Source organism: Pteropus medius, unplaced genomic scaffold (genome assembly GCF_902729225.1).
Source record: "Pteropus medius unplaced genomic scaffold, Ma_sr-lr_union100, whole genome shotgun sequence".
Classification (NCBI taxonomy): domain Eukaryota; kingdom Metazoa; phylum Chordata; class Mammalia; order Chiroptera; family Pteropodidae; genus Pteropus; species Pteropus medius.
This window is the reverse complement of record NW_024349801.1, coordinates 279,470-299,377: the sequence shown is the minus strand read 5'-3', so window position 1 is coordinate 299,377 and position 19,908 is coordinate 279,470. Positions and strand designations below refer to the sequence as shown.

Here is a 19,908-nt window from a genome sequence, read left to right as displayed (position 1 = left end):
GCTAAAAACAGGGTGTTATAGTAGCACAGAGGTGCTCCTAGCTCAGTCTTTGTCAAGGTGGCTTCCCAGAGATGTTTAAGTTAGACATCCAGGAGGAGTGAGAGTAAGCAGGAGAGCTTTCCAGGCAGAGGGAACTGAATCTGTTGATGATGGTGAGAGGGAAGATAGCACAAGCAAGAATTGGGTGATGTTGGGAAGAAATTGGGTGTGGGGATGTAAGAAAGTTGGAAAGGGTAGTGGGAGAAGCAAAATGGATTTTAAGCGGCTGAGTGGCACAATTAAACCATCAGCAACCAGAGGGGAGCAGTCTGGGCATTTGGAAGATCACTCACGAGGCTCTCTGTAATTCAGGCAAGAGGTAAAGATGGTCTAACTTTGTATTGGCAGGGAAGATAGAGATAAGGGAAAAGCCCTGAGAGATATTAAGAAGACAGGAAAGATATGAATAAATGATTAACTAGATGTAAAGGAGAGTGAGGCATAGAGGATAACTCTCAGGTTTCTGGATTGTTCAAATAGGTAAATGATGAAGCCATTCACCAAGACGGAAGGAACACTGAAAGGCTAGGAGAATTGGTTTTGGACATTTAACTTGAAGACCTGTCCATTAAGCAATTGAATATTTGGGATCTGGAGCACAGGAGAAAGATCTGAGTTAGAGAGATGGATTTGGGGATCCTCCGCAGGGAGAATATGTCGATCTTAGAAATAGAGAGGGCACAGCATAGAGCTCTGAGGAACCACACAGCACTTCAGTCTGTCAGGAAAAGGGGTGCCTCATAGAAGCAACTCCAGAGGGACAGGAGGAGAGCTAGGAGAACTACCGTCTTTCCATATCACTCTTTTTAATGTGGTAACATCGAAGCGGAGCCAAAAAAGGAGAGTCCTGAGAAGAGAGAAGAACTGAATCTTTCAGGCATTTTCTCTTGCCTGGATAGATATTTTTAATTCATGAATGTTGAGAATAAAATTCTTCAAAGCATTTTTCTGGAATGCATTTCTAAATATGGCTTGTGTCATTCTGAACTGACAAAAAAACATGAGAATGGTTGGGCTTTGAACTTCATAGACAATAACTTCCCTAATCTCCCTAAAGAATTTCCTGTAGTGCTTCCACATTATCAAAGGTAGATATTTAAATTTACATTGTTGTGGACTGGAGAGGAAAGAGAATTTTCTGTATTTTTTTCTCTGAAGAGGGAATTGTTTGTGGAGTGGCTTTTTTTTTTAATAATAGCTTTATTGAAACATAACACCATATAATTCAGTCTTTAAAGTGTATAATTCAGTGATATTTACTATATTCACAGTTATACACTACTATCACAATTCATATTAGAATATTACATTACTCTTAAAAAACCCTCAAAACACCCATATCCATTAGCGGTCATTCCTCATTCTTCCATCCGCCCTAGCCCTAGGCAACCATTAATCTACTTTCTGTTTCAATGGGTTTGTCTGTTCTGGGTGTTTCATATTAATAGGACCATTCAGTATGTGGTCTTTTGTGTCTGGCTTCCTTTATTTGGCATAATGTTTTCAAGGCTCAAATTATGTCTAGCATGTTAGTACTTCATTTCTTTTTTATGCTTGAATAATATTATTCTATTATTTGCCTACACTACATTTTGTTTATCCATTTATCAGTTAATAGACATTTGGATTGTTTCCTCTTTTTTACTGTTATGAATAATATTGCTCTGAACTTTCATATACAGGTTTTTGTGTGGATATGTTTTTCATTCCTCTTGGATATATACATAGTTGTGGAATTACTTGAATATATGGTACTTCTCTGTTTAACCTTTAGAGGTACTGTCAGAGTGTTTTCCAAAGAATCTGCACCATTTTACAACCCTACAGGCAGTATATGAGGATTCTAATTTCTCCACATCTTCACCAACACTTGTTATTGCCTGTCTTTTTCATTATAGCCATCCTACTGGTTGCGAAGTGGTATCTTGTGGTTTTGATTTGCATTTCCCTTGATAACTAATGTTGGACATCTTTTCATGTGCTTATTGGCCATTAGTATATCTTCTTGGAAGAGTTCATCTGTATTTGATCATCAGTTCTGGCAAACCTGAAACTAAAAGAACAGATGAACATATTGACTAGAGAAACAAGTGAATGTATGTGTAGTGAAAGATGATGTAAAAGATAAAGGACAGGCTCCCTAGAGAAATAGCCAGCACTTTCTACCCATATCAAGCCTGAGCTTGAGAATCCTGTTACTTAGTGGTGCTTGAGGATCCTGTTACTTAGCCGTGACTGGAAGGAAAGACCATGATCTCTGCTTTCTTCTCCGTAGCACCTATCCTAAGGCCACAGATACTGCAACCACTGCCAGGTTTCTGCAGACCGGTGGCCTGACAAATAGGTAGTTTGCCACATGGATGAACAAAGGTTCATCTATATTGAAGCATGTATCAGAATTTCCTTCCTTTTTAAGCTGAATAATAATAGTCCATTGTATGGTTATAGCACAGTTTGTTTATCTATTCATCCATGGACATTTGGCTTGTTTCCACCTTTTGGCCATTATGAATAATGCTGCTGTGAACATTGGTGTACAAATAACTTCAAGTTCCTGCTTTCAGTTCTTTTGTGTGTATACCCAGGAGTGGAATTGCTGGATCATATGGTAATATGTTTAATTTTTTGAGGAACTGCCATACTGTTTTCCATAGTGTCTGTACCATTCTACATTCCCACCAGCAACATGTACAGGGTTCCAATTCCTTCACATCCTTACCAAGATGTTATTTTCTGTGTTTTTTTTCTTTTTATAATAGCCATCCTAATGGATATGAAGTGGTATCTCGTTGTAGTTTTGTGTTGCCTTTCCTTATGATTAGGCCATTTGTCTATTTCTTTGGACAAATTACTATTCAAGTCCTTTGTCCATTTTACAATTGGACTGTTGGGTTTTGTTTTTGAGTTGTAGAAGTTCTTTATATATTCTGGATAGTAATTCCTTTTCAGATATATGACTTACAAATATTTTCTCCCATTTTGTGGGTTGCCTTTTACAAAAGTACATCAAAGGACACTATCAATAGATTTTAATTGATGAAGTCTCATTTCCCTATTTTTTCTTTTGGTGTCATATCCCAGAAATCATTGCCAAGTCCAAACTCATTAATTTTTATATATTTAATGAGTTTTGCTCCAGAAAAGTTATTCTCTTTGGTGTTTAAATTGTTCCGAGTTAAATGTCCATTGCCCACTAAGAGCTTATTCTTCAGGTTGACTCTGGGTCCTTTTCACATGAGCCCGGTAGTATTAGATGGGTTCCCTGCTTTTTAGTTATGGGCTTGATAAGAATTGCTGGGCTTATCTTTTTTTTCTGTCCCCAGATGTAGAAGCAGGCATTTCTATGAGGAGCTCTGATTCTTTTTGGTGTGAAATAGTATTAGGGCATTTGTTGCAGCTGGGATGTTCTTCTGGATCTTTTTCATAAAGTAAATATGTATTTTTTGGAAAGAAGAAGATAAGTCATGATTTCAGACTGATAGTTCAAATTTTAATAAAGGATTAAAGGATTTTTATTTCTTTGATTTCATAGTCATGCTTCCTTTGTTGACAGTAACACAGGACAGGTACCGTCAAAACACTTTTAACTTAAAACTCTCTGTGGTTATGCCACCAACTTGATATATAGTTTGAGTTCATTTGTCTGTTCTTTATTTTTAGGGATTGTTTTTTGTTTACTTTTTAAAAATTATATAAAATATTTATGTGGTTCTAAAGATAAAACTGTACAGCAAAGTAGATTGAGAGAAGTATGGCTTCTTTCCTCGCCTTTATTCCTCTCTATATCTCATAGGTAAACATTTTTATTAGTTTTGGATTATTCTTACATTACTTATTTTAAAAAATATTAGTGTGTGTGTGTGTGTGTGTGTGTGTGTGTGTGTGTATCCCCTATACCCTACCACATTCGCATTCCATTTCTTCTTTTGTTTTTCATCTTGGCAATTGTATTATTTCCAAGAATTCTTTCCTCATTTCTTCTTTCTTTAAGATTTCTTTACAATTTTGCTTGCTTCTAAAATCTCTGACAATATCAGTTAGAATTTCTTTTCAGGTGTTTTTCTGGGACTCAAAATATGTTTCTTCTGAGATCTGATCTACTTTTCATCTTAGTTGTCCTTTTTGTCCTCTTGCTTTTCTTTAACTATCTGGCGATCCTTGTCAATGAAGGACTAGGCTGATTTTTATAGGTAATTGACAAGAAGTTCCTGTTCTTCCAACAGTCTTCTTAGCCTTAATAGAAATTGGTTGATTTGTTGACCAGGAGTGAGAAGTATGGAGGAGAGCAGGTAGATGAACCCATTTCTCACTCGATTTCTGTACCTGCTGACTCAAAGGTGGGCTTTTATCCAGCTCCTTCAGGAAAAAGGGCTCTGCCTCTCTGCCCACCTTATTGACTCTGCATGTTCTGGAAATAGCTAGCTCTGCTCTGGTGTTTGTCATACAGTTAACTGCTTTCTCTCCATCTTCTAGAAAGTAGCCATCATTTAAGTAGACTATATCCCTCAACCCTTCTCACTGCCATTATGCCACGATTCCCTTGTGAACCAACATCTATACTTTTATGTCATTGAGATTTGGGGAGAATGGGGAGGTAAGTAATGTGCCTGTTTATTTAGCCTATCATCTCGAAATGAAGCTGCTTTGTGTCATACCATTGCTGTCAACAGGACTGCTTTTCACTCCATTTTTTCTGTTGGGTTAATGACTGAAAAGGATTTAAAATGTGTTCTCTATATTCACAAATTATAGCTATCACATCACTGAAACATGTGATGCTGCCCTGGGATAGGTAGATTTCTACTCAGTTCAGGAGTTGGGTGACTTTACAAGACCTTTATTGTTTGTCAGTAACTTCTTTCCAGAAAAGCAAAGATAACAAGGTCTGCTTACTTTCGCTTATAGTGTGGGAATGATAATATCATCATCAAACATTTAGGGCTTAATATGTGCCAGACAGGATTCTGTGTGCTTTATATGTATAAATTCATTTAAGTCAGTAACAGTAGTTACTGTTATTATCCCTATTTTACAGACGATGAAACTGAGGCACAGAGAGGTTAAAGAACTTGCCCAAGGTCACATAGCTGGTAAGTGGCAGAGCCAGGATCTCACCCAGTTAGTCCGCCCCCAAGGCCACTTTTTATCCACCGTACTCTCTAAAGGGACACTCTTCAGATTTTTCTCAGGATGACCACTTTTTGTATCTTTTTAGTTATGGGTATAAGAAAACCCATTTACCTAACCTTTGTGTGGTTTTTTGTTATTGTTTGAAATGGAAATTGCTGATAACTATGCAGAAAGGAATGTTTTAAATGATGTGATCAGGTCTGAGTTCAATTTTAATCTCTTAAGAACTTTTGCAAATTATCGTGGTGTTGAAAAGATGTGACATCTACTAAAGGGTCTTTTTCTACTTTGTGTTTGAGAATCTTAGGCTGCAGTAAAACTTATGAACACAGGACTTAAATCTTGTAAGTCTTGGCTGCAGCTGACTTCTGAGGTCTTTCACAATGCATATTTATTTCCATGTAGCATGAATAGTGGATTCATAAATGATGAATATTTTCCCAGTGAAAATTCTTTTTAAGAAAACACAGAAATGTCCTTAAATGGGTTGAACATGTTTTAGCCCTTAAGGCAGATAAATATGGGGGAAGCATTCAAAAACCAGTAAGACAAGCATTGAGAAGAATTTTATTTTTAAAAAAAAGTAAAAGTGATATATCTAGGTGCTTATATACGTTTGTGTGCATTTTAAACTTTTTATTACAGAAATGTTCAATTATATACAACAGTAAAGCAAATAATATGAACCTTGTTTACCCAGCACCCAGTTTCCAACAGTATTTTGTCAGGATATTATGATCACCATCCTGAAGACTACTCCTTAGATGGATGTCACCACCTCTGCATATTGTTTCTTGGCAAAGTCCAATTTTAAAATGATGGAACTTGAATGGTATTTCATTTCTGTGAAGAAGGGGTATAGCTCAGGGGTAGAGCATTTGACTGCAGTTCTGTGATATTTCCTTGAATTCAACAGTCTAATTTTGATTACAGGAAAAATAGCAACACCAGATCTGTTAAAAATAAATTAAAACCAATTTTCATCTCAAGGGGTTTGTTTTCTCTGCTTGGAGAAGAACCCCAGGCTTGACTGTGGGACTTAAGTAGACTCGTTAAAAGCAATTATGATACAAACAGAAGTTTTTATTGAATTGTCCAACCAGCTGTTTGCTTCTCAGGAGTCATTTATCACATGTGGGTTCCCTTTCTGGATTCTTGAATGAATAGGAATATTAGTGAAATACCTGAGTTGTGTTAAGTGGTGTTCATGCAGTAAGCATCTTCAGGTGTTCATGCTCAGGTACCCTTAATCTTGTCGCTTTCAGCAGATTTTCAGCAGATCATTTGGTTTTTAAGTTAAAACATGCATCAGACTCACCTGGGAAGCTTTTGAAAAATGCGTATTTTCTGCTCCTGTCCTCAGAGATCGATTTGTTAGATTTGGATTGTACCCCATGGACTCACATTTTAATAATAATCCTTCTATTAAGAGTGGTATTCTGATTCTGATATCAGGGAAGGAAGTCCTTCAGCCATGATTGGTTTTCATGGCTTCTTTTCATTCTAGTCTTAATAAAGTTAATGTTAATATGGCATCATGTGAAAAAATCACTAAAAGTTTCCATGCTTAATGACATGTTCAGTGACTGTTATGATCACCCCCTCTACACTGATATGACCTATAGACAGACTTATCCTAATGGAGGGTCACCCTTGATCCTGGACAGTTTGATTCTGATGCTTATGGTCTAAGGACCACACCTTGAGAATATAGGTACATAGGTAGTGAGTGGTATGGGTGTAAAGGGTCCCAAGTGTATTTCTCTTTGGTTCCCCTTAATATGTTAGCCTGAGCCCTCCACTGCTTGGTTACCTGCTAGACCAACACTAGATACAGGAAGCGAGGCTGGGTTTTCACGAAGTCACCTGTTGCTTCTAACTCTATGTAGCCTTTCTCTGGGGGCACAGGAAGCACAGGGAATGTGGAGGGCAGATAGTTCTTCACTTAGGGCTCCACAGCCAAAATGAATGGAAACTTCGGTATTTTGAATTTATGTTTGACTAAGGAGTGTCCTTTCATCAGTTTCTCAAGGGAATCTGTGACCTTTCCCTCCCCACTGACTTCCACTCCCCCACTCTGCATACGTACACACAACAAAAGAACCTGTCTTGGAGCAGGCTGTATAAGAATCACCTGGCCTCTTGAAAGCAACTGTGGGGACTCCACATTACAGAACAGCTTCTCCTGGTCACAATTGCTTTCACCATCTGGTCAGAACTTTGCAACACACAGCTGAGCTGGGTGGACAGCTATGACCAGCTGTAATGCTTACCCATTTTTCCATATGTCCCCCTACATTTCCCAGCCTCTGTTGTAGTTACATTGATACCATGTGACTAATTCTGGCCAAAGGGCTATGAGAGGAAGTGATATCTGTCACTTATAGCAGGAAGCAGTAAAGGATGGGTATGAGTTTCTTTTTTTTGTGCTAAGGTGACTATGGAAAACACAAGTTTCAGTGATGTTCATATGAGTTGAAGAAGGGCTACCAGACCCACATTGAACTTCATATGAGCAAGAAATAAATATTAAGTGAGGCCACTCATTTAAGGATTTGTTACTGCAGCTTAGCTTAATCTATCTCCCAGTCTGGATATTCAGAACAGAACATTTATGTATGTGTTCGGAGTTCTGAGAGTCAGGATACTCCAGTGTGATCCTGATACTATGTGATCTAGTGCAAGACATTGGGTATCCTAGAATTTTTTCCCCCTTGTCTGTAAATTGAAGGGCTTAAATTAGATGATCTTTAAGGGCCAGGTTCTGGATAACAGCATTTAAATACAGATTTCTAGTTGGAGTACGAAAAGGAGACTAAGTCTGACATCAAAGGTATTGCCAGGAAACTTATTTTTTATGTACAAAAGGTATTATATATCTTTTGCTGTTAAATAAGTCACATAGGAAAATGGCAATGAAAGATGAAATAACGACTTTATCGAGATAAATTCACGTACCATATGTGTTTTAGTATATTCAGAGTTGTGCAACCATCACCACTACCCAGCTTCAGAATCTTGTCAGCACCCCAAAGAGAAACCCATTTGCAGTGACTCCTTGTTCTACAAATATGCTTTCTATATCTATGGATTTGCTCGTTTTGGACATTTCATGTCAATGGGGTCATATAATGTGTTGCTTCATGTCTCTGGCTTCTTAACAGTAGAATTGCTTGGTCATATGGCACATCTATGCTTAACATTTTGAAGAACTGCCAAATTGCCTTTCACAGTGGCAGTATCATTTTGCATTCCCACCAGCAATGTCTGAAGGTTCCAGTTTCTCCACATTCTCACCCACACTTATCTTCTGGTTTTTTGTTTGTTTGTTTTTATTGTAGCCATCCTGGTGTGTGTGAACTGGTATCTTACTGTGGGTTTGATTTGCATTTCCCTAATGACTAATCATGTTGAGCATTTTTTCATTTGCTTATTGGCTAGCTTTGAAGAAAAGTCTATTCAAATTCTTTGCCCATCTTTTAGTTGGGTTATTTGTCATTTTATTGTTGACTTTTAAGAGTTCTTTATATATTCTGGATACCAGACCCATAACAGATATATGATTTTCAAATATTTTTGCCAGTACTGTGGGTCATTGCTTCACCTCATGGTGACCTTTGATGCCCATTTTTAATTTCGACGAAGTCCAATATTTCTATTTTTTCTTTTGTTACTTGCACTTTAGTTGTCATGTCTAAGAAACCATCGCCTGATCCAAAGTCACAAAGATTTATACCTGTTTTCTTCTGGGAGTTTTATAGTTTTAACTCTTACATCTAGGTCTTTGATCCATTTTCAGTTAATTTTTGTGTATCATAAGATAGGGATCTATGTTCATTCTTTTGCATGTGGATATCTAGTTGTCCCAGCACTATTTATTGAAAAAACTATTCTTTTCCAACTGAATCATTTTGGCACCTTTGTCTAAAATCAGTTGACCATAGGTGTATGGGATTATTCTAAACTCTCAATTCTATTATGTAAATATATTTCCTCATACCAGTACTCCACTGTCTTGATTATTATAGCTTTATAGTCAGTTTTCAAATCAGGAAGTGTGAGTCCTCCAACATATATTTTTTTCAATATTTGTTTGGCCATCTTGGGTCCCTTGCATTTCCATATGAATTTTAGGATCATCTTTCCCATTTTGATAGAGATTGCATTGAATTTGTAGATGAATTTGGTGTGATAGTATATTTTTAAGCATTACAAGTTTCATTCAGATAAACTTTGGAAGAATGTAAAGTTAAAATGTTTAATGCTTATGTTACTTTTTAAAAACTTAGGTAAGTATGTGGTTCTTACTTGGCTTTCTAGGACCATCTGGCAGAGTAATGGGAGTGGATTCTCAGAGCCAGAGATAGCAGTGTGCAACACAGAACAAAGAAAGAGCACTCCTCGGGGCAGCTCGAGACACTCAAGGTGGCCAACTCAAGGCAGTGGTTTGCCATCAAAGACCACACAGTTTTTATGTGAACAGCCTTCCTCCTCTAGCACTCTTGTGGAGTGCTTCTGTTGTACATCAGAATTTGTAAAGCCACATTGATTATGATGGAGCACTTGGGTAGAGATAGATAATGATTGCCTTGTTGTCATGAATTTGAAAAAAGAACATTTGGGAACAGATTTATCACAAGTAGCCGTTTGAGATTTTAAGAGTCAAGATTCTCTTGAACACAGCTGTAAATGGTGGTCAGTTTAGTTGAATTTTCATGTCAGCTGGGTTAGGGTTGCTGCACTTTTAAAGTATGTATTTGTATCCACAGCACTTTTCTCATCTCTTGTTCTTGTAACCTGTTTACCTTCCTAGGTTTCTTATGCAATCACAGAACCATAATGGAGGCATAGTATTGGCCACGATGTGTGACAAAGTATGACTTGTATTTATTTTTATCGACAAAATAAGGAAAATGGAAAGAAAGAAAAACCGGTAATCAATAAGTAGACCAAACTATATACAGACATCATATAGGTTTGAAGTTTAACATAGACTAAACCATTAAAATATATTTGAACTGTTGTTATATTTGGTAGAACAGATAGTTCAGGCAAGTATGAACCCTGATGTTAGCTATGTAAGAAGAATCACACTACTCTACTGTTGTAGGTATCAGAAGCTATAACCAGAAATGTCCAGACCTCTCTAGAGCCAGGGTTTCTACAGAAGCTACCCCAGGATGTAAGAGCCAGCACACACTGCCAAGCTTCCCTTCGAACATCCAGAGGGGAAATCGGTACCATCTGAGGAAAGATGAGAAAAATCCTATCTGCAAACTCTGCTAGCCACTCACCTCACCTTTCAGGCCCTCTCTGTATACTGCCCTTTGTCTAGCTGGATATCCTGATCAGACCCTCTGCCAGCCTGCTTCAGGGCCTTTGCTCCGGTGGTCCTTTCACCTGATGAATCTCACCCATCTCCTTTGCACTTGTCAAAACCTATCCTACAATCAAGGCCTACCTCAAAGTAAAATTTTCTTCATAACAACCTTCCCAATTCCTGTCTTCGCTCATCACTCCCTTTTCCACATCCCCTTAAAGTATTGTGGGCGCTGTACTTGTCAGCATGAATCCAGGCCCCGCTCAGCTTGTCGTTTACTAGCCTTAGCTTTGGAATCAAACATTTTTTGTTGCATTATTTTTGTACTACAACTCATGGAATTTTCTAGCAATCATCATGTCACAGTTCAGCTCTCACTATTGTACCAGCTTTCGTAAGGTTATAAATATGATTTCTTATTTATGTGTAGCCCACCTTTGAGGATAATAGCATTTCAGGAGTTAATGTTCCAGAATTACTCATTGTCCTGTAACTTTCCTGACTATCTTATTTTTTCCCCCTTACAGGAAATGACTTAGAGGCCTTACAATTACATCTGTGCATTTTTTCTTCAGACTTTACAGTTGAGGGCCAACTCAGTCTGGAAGCACCTCTTATTAATGTTACAAGGAAACCGCTACCTCAGCAAACAAAAGGAAAGGAGGAGAAGACTTATAATAACAAATGCTATTTTTTAAAAAACAAAAACTTGTTTTCAGAAAATAGTAAAGGAAATTTGGAAATTTTTCACTTCGAGAAGAAGCTTTACAGATAAATGGATTTGGCAGGCAGGCTCTGTCAAAATTCTGCAGAGGTTTGATCTTCCTTCTTAAGGACTCAGTGTAAAGTAATTCTGTACTGCTTTTTAAATTGCTGTTGATCAGCTTGTGGGTTTTTGGGTTCTAACTTTTCTGGTATATTGAAGATAAATTATATTACTTTTTTTTAAAGTTAAGTTATTTTTCTGCCATGATAAATACAAATATCAAAATATTCTTGCAAAGCAATTATAAGTAAACATTTTTCTCAGCAAGCATATCTTTTTATTAAGAGAGTGGAATGCTAACAGTTCTTACACAGCATTTGGACACACTTTTATTTTTTGTCAGAGGTCCTGCCTACACTGAAAATATTAGTTATATAAACCTGTTGTCCTCATATCTACATTGGATCACATGGTCACCTGCCTCATGGAAATGCCTTTCTTAAAACTTATATTTGCAGAACTCCACTATTTTTATACCTAGCTACAGTTTTGGGGAAAAAAGAGTCGGAACCCTGACCCACTCACGGTCACTGGGACAGTTCCCTCTCCCGCATGTATTGCTGCAGTGCCCAGGACAGTAAAATGGACTATAAGCGGCGCTTCCTGCTTGGCGGGTCCAAGCAGAAGGTGCAGCAGCACCAGCAGTACCCGATGCCCGAGCTGGGCCGAGCACTGAGTGCTCCCCTGGCATCTACGGCCACCACTGCCCCACTGGGCAGTCTGACCGTTGCAGGCAGCTGCCACCATGCCATGCCCCACTCCACTCCCATCGCCGACATCCAGCAGGGCATCTCCAAGTACCTTGACGCTCTCAATGTCTTCTGCCGTGCCAGTACTTTCCTCACGGATCTCTTCAGCACTGTGTTCAGGAACTCTCACTACTCCAAGGCAGCCATGCAACTCAAAGACGTGCAGGAGCACGTCATGGAAGCAGCCAGTCGACTGACTTCAGCCATAAAGCCTGAGATTGCCAAGATGCTGATGGAACTGAGTGCTGGGGCCGCAAACTTTACAGATCAGAAGGAATTCAGTCTCCAGGACATTGAGGTAGCGTGTCTTATGTGTCATACTTGGGTAAGAAAATGTATCCCAGAGGTAAGTGAGAATGTTGTCTTAGTTTTTTTCCCAAATCACATAATGATGGTCTTCATTCTCTTTTTGTTGACACTCTCTCCTTATAAAAACTTTGTGCATGCCAGGTCCTGAATTGCTTTCATTTCAAAATAAGTAAGTTAAAAGATTATTTAACAAACAAATTTTATTGGAGCTTCATTCCAAATAACATAGTGTTAAAAATACAGGGTAGGGACTGAGAATTTTAAATACGATTTTGAGCTTTATTTGTGAATTGTCATTATATGGAACCATTGGTTTAATGTAGAAATTTGCACATGTGTTAATAGGATAAATTATTTTTCCAGTTCTTAATTCACAGCTGTTCACAATTGGATGTATTTGATTCTTATCAGTACATTTCCTAGGGTCTTTGACCATCAAAATGAAATATTCTCCCTCTTTCAGGGCTCCGGATTAAAATGTAAGGTTAGAATACAGATTTCATTCAGAATAAAGATGACCTTTTTCCTTTCTTCATTTGAGAAATGATTTATAAAATTATGCTGTGTTATATTAGTGTCGCTGCTAGATTTTTTAAATTAATTTTAGCTGCTCAGAGAGTTCTTCTGAGTTTGATTTTTCCAATGAACATTTTAGCAACGCATCATAGGTTAGCTTTCTGAATGCTATGAGGGAGAGTGTCTTTTTCCCCATCCTGGAGCTGAATTTGATTTTAGGAAATTAGCAGTCTCCTAAGCCAAATCTGATGATCGAGGTGGCTGAATAAGCTACCTTACACTCCTGTGGGTTTGAGGGGCGAGGGGGAAGAGGTATACTATTAAGTAACATAACTAATTTTTATTGTTTTTAAAAGCAATTTTGAAGGCATAACCAAGAAGAATTTAGAACTATTTTTGAAAAGGCACACTATTCTTGGTGGAAATCAGAGATCATCAAACTTTTTCTGTAGAAGGCAAATAGTAAATTTTAGGTGTTATGGGCCAATGTGGTCCCTGTCATATATTCTTTGTTTTTGTTTTTTTATAACTCTTTAAAAATGTAAAAACTAGTTTGACCTTGTGGATTGTATTTGGCCCATGGGCTATAGTTTGCTGAACCTGCTGGTATAAAAGTATCACTTCCTTGGGTCATTCTATTTTAAATCTATATAAACATATTTATAATTTCTGATTATTTGTATGATCACATTTTATATTCAAGAAAATTATTTGAAGTTTTTTTTAAATGGCTTGTCACAGTTTAAAGTATTTTTAAATTACATACATAAAGCATGTATTTTTTAAAAAAACGTACTTCTTAAAAGAAATTCCAGCAAAACTACTGCTTTGCTCTCCTATCTCATTCCTTTTCCCAAAAGTGACCACGGTTAACTGGTTGGTATGTACCCTTCCATACTACTGCCTGTGCACAGGTACATATTTGTGCAGGTACAACTGTAAAGCTTCAGCTTTTGTTTGTTTTATATGAAGAACCATGTTATTCAGCCAACAGTGTGCCTGGTCATGCAGACATGTGGCAAGAGAGCAGTTAGGGACTCTGCCCTCTTCTAGAGAGTGTTGAACAATATTAGACCCTGACTCTTACAGCTATCATCCTGTAATGACATAAGCACTTTTAACTTTATTTAGAATTTTAGTCAAGAGTGGTTTGAAAAATAAAGCCAACAGCTTTTATTTTAACATGAACATTGAGCTCTTCTTCAAGCCATACTTCCAGGTGCTGGAGGAGACAGACTTAGACCTGCATGGCTGTTTGCCCTCCAACTCTGTAGGGCAAGTGCCCTTGTTCCCCAAGTCAGGACACTAGAAGATGAACCGACCACAAGGAGTGGGGTTTTAGTAAGCCGCTGAGGCACTGTAGCATCTACCTTTGTCCCTTCTGCTTCCCTGGGACCAGCATGGACCACTTGAGCTGAGAAGGGGAATACTTCATTTTTTGTTGTGGTTTGGAACTTTGACTTGGCTTTCCCCATTGAAATGTGATGTGGATAGCTAGAATACTACCATGTGTTTCGTACATAATGAGCCAAACAAGATTTCAGAGGCTAGATAGACTGGAAACTGAGTGTTGTTCATGGGTTTTAGAGTCTGTGAGCGTATTCTAAGTTTGAAACAGCTGAGTTACAAGTAAACTCTAAAATGCGATTGCCAGGTATAGGCCTGCAGTCTTAACAGTTTGCTTTTTCCACAAAGCAGTATTTGTTATATCTGGAATTTATACATTTCCACAGACCAATAAGGTTCTCTCTCTCAGAATATTCACCAACTTAGATGGAATGGCTGAGCATTTTTTTCCTTTTGGTCTTTTTAAAGTTTTATCAGCAAAGCCCTGAAAAGGCTCTTTAACATATATTCCTGGGGAAAGAAATCTGTGGCCTAACATTGCTGAACTTGACTGGATAGGCAAAGACTACTCAGGAGCTTAGCCCAGGATCGTGGGTAAGAAAAGCCCTGAATTCTGTATTCAAATGCTTGACCATTTTTAAACCTAAGACAAAGTACCAATCCCACTGTTCTATCCTGAAGGTGCCCAAAGCATGCTTCTAATGATCCCTTATTGCTCTCATTGATTGACAGATCCTGGTGCCTGTGTCTAGAAACTGCAGTTTCTGACTGTGTGCTCTGGGGCGAGGCAGGTGTTATGTGAGTCCTGTCCTGTCTATAATCATCAATGAGTTTGCCCCTTACCCCAGGTGGTTCACCCTCTTAATCTTGCTATTAGAGAAATGGGTTGTGACTATGGTGTTTCACTCGTTAGCTAGTGCCTGTGACACTGTTATGGGGAATGGAGTCAGAAGATCTGGGTTTAGAAAATGACTCTGCTTCGTTCTGATTATATGACTCAAGCAAATCTAACATCTCTAAGCCTTGGCTTGTCCATCTATAAAATGGAATTACCACCCACATTCCAGAGTTCTTGTGAGGATCAGAAGTGATTAGTGTGTGTGAAACTCTGTACCCAGTTAGTTGTCATCATCATTATTTATTATTATTGCTTCCAACCTGGCTTGAAAGGTACTATTAGCCCTTCTCTGAAGTGCAGAGCAGAATATGTACAAAACCAATATCAGAGAGAAGTGTGCAGCAAGATATTCTTCTAACTGAAGCTCTATTAGGTGGAAAAAGTTCCCACTCCCAGAACATTTGCTCATTTCTCTCCTGGTTACTGAGGTAGGTGCCTTCCTTTTCCCTCTGTGTTTTCTCTCTTGGTGTTGTAAGGTGGCAGCAGTATTTTTTTTCTGCATGATGTAGGAACTGCCGAGACCTTTTCAGGATAAAAGCCTGAGAGAACCTCTTCCACCAAGAGTCACTCTCCTGCTTGCCTTGTGTCTAGGATGTGGTGTGAGGAACGAAGGTGGGGGAATTTCATTGAAACATTTGCAGTAGCTGGCAGCCTTTGGACAAGCCAATTGACAGTTTAGGTAGGATTTTTCCCTCGCTGGATTTATAGAAAATGTGTAGTTTACATTGTATATGAACTGGAATTTTGTATAAAATGAGAAATGTGGTCTTAATCAAGTGCTTCATGGGAATTCCTTTGTATAAGTCTCGCACTGTCAGTCCGCCAAAATGTGAATTCAGGAAAAATATGCTTTCCCATATTGCATTTTTTCTTTGTATAAAGCTTTAACATCCTACCCAAACATATTTCAGAGGTAGACTGCACAGGACCTGCTGTCTGTGTCTTTTCTTTTTGAGTCTAGGAGCATCTCCACAGGTGGTTTTTACAATTGCATTAATGCCAGTGTTCCTGTAAAATGCCAGGCAAGCTGAATTGAGGGCAGATTTCTCTTTGATTTTGTCTACTTCAGTTTCATTTGTCCTAGAAATCTGTTATCCTAAGTAAGTATCGTTTGCAATTAAAACATGTGGTTCACATTAAAGTATAGACAACCCATAACGTGATTTTCTAGTTATTAGAAAGTCACAAATGTCTACCTTTTTTTCAAACATCTATCACTTGTGTTAAGTAAAATTACTTTTTCAGTGCAAATACAAATAAAAGAATCAAAAGAATGAAATCAAAAGTGATTCATACGTTTGTTCCACAGATATTTGTTGCACACTCTATTTGTGCCAGGTGCTGTTCCAGCCACAGGAGGATACAATGGCTAACGAGACAGAAATTCCTCTTATGTGGATAGAAGAGGGCTGCAGTCTTAGATAAGATGATTAGAAGGCGTCAATCAGCGGGTGACGTTTGAGTAAAGACCTGAAGGAGATGAAGTGAGGAAGCCCTGTTGATACCCAGGAAGAGAGGACTCCAGGCAGAGAGAACAGCTATGCACAATTCCTGAGGCAGGAGTGACCTTGACTGTCGGAAGAGCAGTGAGGACCTATTGTGGCTGAAGCAGTGAGTCAAATGGAGAGTTCAAGGGGTGAGGTCAGAAAGATAAAAGAGGTCAGCCTTCGAAGGGAAGGTAAAGAGAGGGCAGCACGAGGAGATCTGCTGTTGTGCAGTAAGCAGTGATGCCACATCTCCTCTTGCATTCTTCATCCTTAGGCAGTTCTGGGGCTCTGGCCACACGTTGTGGCCTCACTGTTGAGAAGCCATGGCCCTCTGGGCAGGTGCTCTATACAAGCATTAGAAGCCCAGGGCAGCCACAGGGCTCTCAGGAGTTTGTCTTTAAGAGGTCTGTATTGTATATCTTCCAGCATTTTTAGTGGCATTCCAAATATCACCACCTTCTAAATGGGGAGGCAAGTCTACGGCCATACTACCCTGAACAAGCTTGTTCCTGTATGATCTCGGAAGCTAAGCAGGGTTGGGCCTGGTTAGTACTTGGACGGGAGACCACCGAGGAAGACCAGGTGCTGTAGGAGTAAAAAATTAAAAAATAAGGGATTGTAAACTGACAAGGTCCTTGCAATCTGTGAGGTCAACCAAGGGTTGCTTGCCTAAATTAATTAATTAATTTATTTATTTATTAATTAAATGAGGCAAACTTTAAATAAAACTTTTATGTCATTGAACCTGGGCTTTCAGTTGATGCACTGACAAATGTCTTTTGTACACTGTGTGATTACTATGAAACTGTTAGAAATTATTTGTGATCACTGACTTTTTCTTAAGGACCTTAATTCAGGCACATTAACATTTATTTGGGATATGCCAGAAATACTATAGAGTAACAGTAATGGAAAATATTAGAAGCTATTTTCAAAATGTGGTTTTCATTAACCTTAATGGAATTAAATTTGCATATTGTTTCTTTTTTTTTTTTTTTTGCCTGAGGTAAAAGTCATTGTTACTTTTTTCTTGTTTTGACTAGTAGATTGTCCATGATAGATTATGGAGTAAATATTTCCTAACTATATGTGCCAAATGAAAATCCAGATTGCTGCTGTTAATCAGAAACTGTAGTTCACCTCATAAAAAGCTTGTATGGATCTAGTTTTTAGGCTGTTGCTAATTTCTAGTCACTCTTTTTGACGTATTCTTTTATTGAGGTGAACTTAATTAAATTTTCTTCAGATTTTAGCCTTTAGAAGAAGCTATAATGAAGTGGTTGCAATTTGGATGATTCTGTAAACTTCCCAGTGAACAGTAATCAAGATTTTCTGTCTGCCTAGCCCATTCTGTGTGGGTGGAAGCCACTGGGGCCAGAGGGCATCTGCCACTCTGGAGGGGCTGGACGCTTTGATTTGTTAAGACACGCTGTGCAACCAATTCATTATTCTGAAAATTGCTAATTGAAAGGAGAAAAATAAGAAATTGAGCAAATTTCCTGCTTTTCCAGTACAGACTTTTTTTAGGATAACCACATAGCCCTAATTGATGAGGGAAGCTTCTTCTAAGAATCTCAGTATTGTCCTGTGTAGTATATTGTAGTATACAGTGGAGGATAAAACCATTTGGTGAAAGGTCATAGGGGAACTTCACAAGGGAAGGATCAGGCCTTTCTCTCCCAAATCCACTGGTCAACCTCAGCATCACTGAATATGAGACAACCAGGTGATCATGTCTTCTGATAAAAGAACTACATGCAGCACCTTCATAATACATTCTTGCACTTCTCTCTCATCTCCCCCCGCCCTCCGCTAAAATAATCTAATCAAGCTTCTAGAATGAATGCCCAACCTACAGGACATGTGAAATATAGTGGAACAAGTTATACAACACCACAAGGAAGCAATCAGACAAATCCAGAATGTGACATGTTCTATACAGTTGACCTGATTTGTTCAATGAGTCAAGTAGCTTGGGGAAACAACTAGGTAGAAAATACCTAAATTAAAATAAAGTTAAGAAATATAACCAAATAAAATGAGCCTTTTGTGGTTGAGAGTCAAACAACCAAAAAAAGAGAGACATTTTTAAAGATAATTTGGGAAATTTGAATATGTACTAGGTCTTGGTTGATTGGGATTTACTTCAGAACATTTCAGCAAAAAGTGGAGTTGGGGAGAAGGATGAAAAAAACATGGCAAAATATTGATGGTCATTGAAGTTTTTTGGTGGATACGTGGGGGTGTGTTATATTCAGCTTTAGTGTATGTTTGGACATTTTCCAAATTTAAAAAAGAGAGAGAAAAACTTAGGACCACATGATAGGAGTGATATATCAAGAATACCCAATAAACGATTCCATTTCATGGAGGGATTTGTGCATAGGAAGTTGTCTTCTAACAGAAAGGGGAGTGTTTAGGGAAACTCCTTTGTTTTCTGTCTACTCACAGATTACTATTCTTCACTTCCAGTACTTCTGATCACCAAATGAGAGCACACCAAGCAGTTCTGGGTCGTTGCTAACACTGACACTCTGGAGTTAGCATCAGATCTCACAGGTTAAGGGCTCTCTCCCACAAGACCACCTCCCTCTTTAGACACCAACCATGCATCCAGGGTGTTCTTGCCTCTACTTCTTACCCACTGGCTATAAATCAGAGGTTCCCATCACACCTTCCATGAGTTTGATTAATTTGCTAGAGCGGCTCACAGAACTCAGGAAACTATTTTACTTAGTGGATTATAAAAGGATATAACTCAGGAACAGCCAGTTGGGAGAGATTCATAGGGCAAGGTGTGTGGGAAGATGTGTGGAACTTCCATGCCCTCTCAGGCATGCCACTCCCCTAGCACCTCCATGTGTTCGCCAACGTGGAAACTCCCTGCAACCCTTCCTTTGAGCCTTTTTAAGGCTTCATTACTTAGGTGTGGTTGATTAAATCGTTGTCCATGGGTGATTGATTCTACCTCCAGCCCTTTCACCTCCCCAGAGGTCGTAGGGCTGAAAGTTCCAAATCTCTAATCATGTGGTTGGTTCCCCTGGCAACCAGCCTCTATCCTTAGGGACTTTCCAAAAGTCACCTCATCAATATAAACTCAGATTCGGTTGAAAGAGGTTTGTTATGAATAATAAAAGATGCTTCATCTCTCTTATTAGAAAATTCTAAGAGTTTTAAGGTCCGTGTGCCAGGAAGCTTGGAGAAGACTCTCTCTCTCTATATATATGTATTTCTTACTATACGTCACAATATCGCAGGGAGTACTATTGAGTAAGGTATAGCAATGAAAAGAAAAGCAGGTGTTTTTCAGAAAAATGAAGAAGATATAAGTGAATCAAGGAAGAAAA

The 19,908-nt window shown here is 38.5% G+C and overlaps 1 protein-coding gene and 1 pseudogene across 4 annotated transcripts in view; both read left to right on the top strand.

Moving 5' to 3' along the window:
* Positions 1–19,908, top strand: part of GARRE1 (granule associated Rac and RHOG effector 1) — a 69,008-nt gene that overhangs the window by 11,733 nt on the left and 37,367 nt on the right. For 3 of the 4 annotated variants that reach the window (XM_039888574.1, XM_039888571.1, XM_039888573.1), the window contains exon 2: positions 11,017–12,302. In XM_039888574.1, the coding sequence (XP_039744508.1) occupies positions 11,808–12,302 (495 nt within the window). In that variant the 5' untranslated portion in view covers positions 11,017–11,807. Of the gene's footprint in view, positions 1–3,925; positions 5,130–11,016; positions 12,303–19,908 lie in introns of those variants that run through there. The other variant, XM_039888572.1, reaches the window with a different exon arrangement.
* LOC120581003 (uncharacterized) lies at positions 17,037–17,155 on the top strand (annotated as a pseudogene).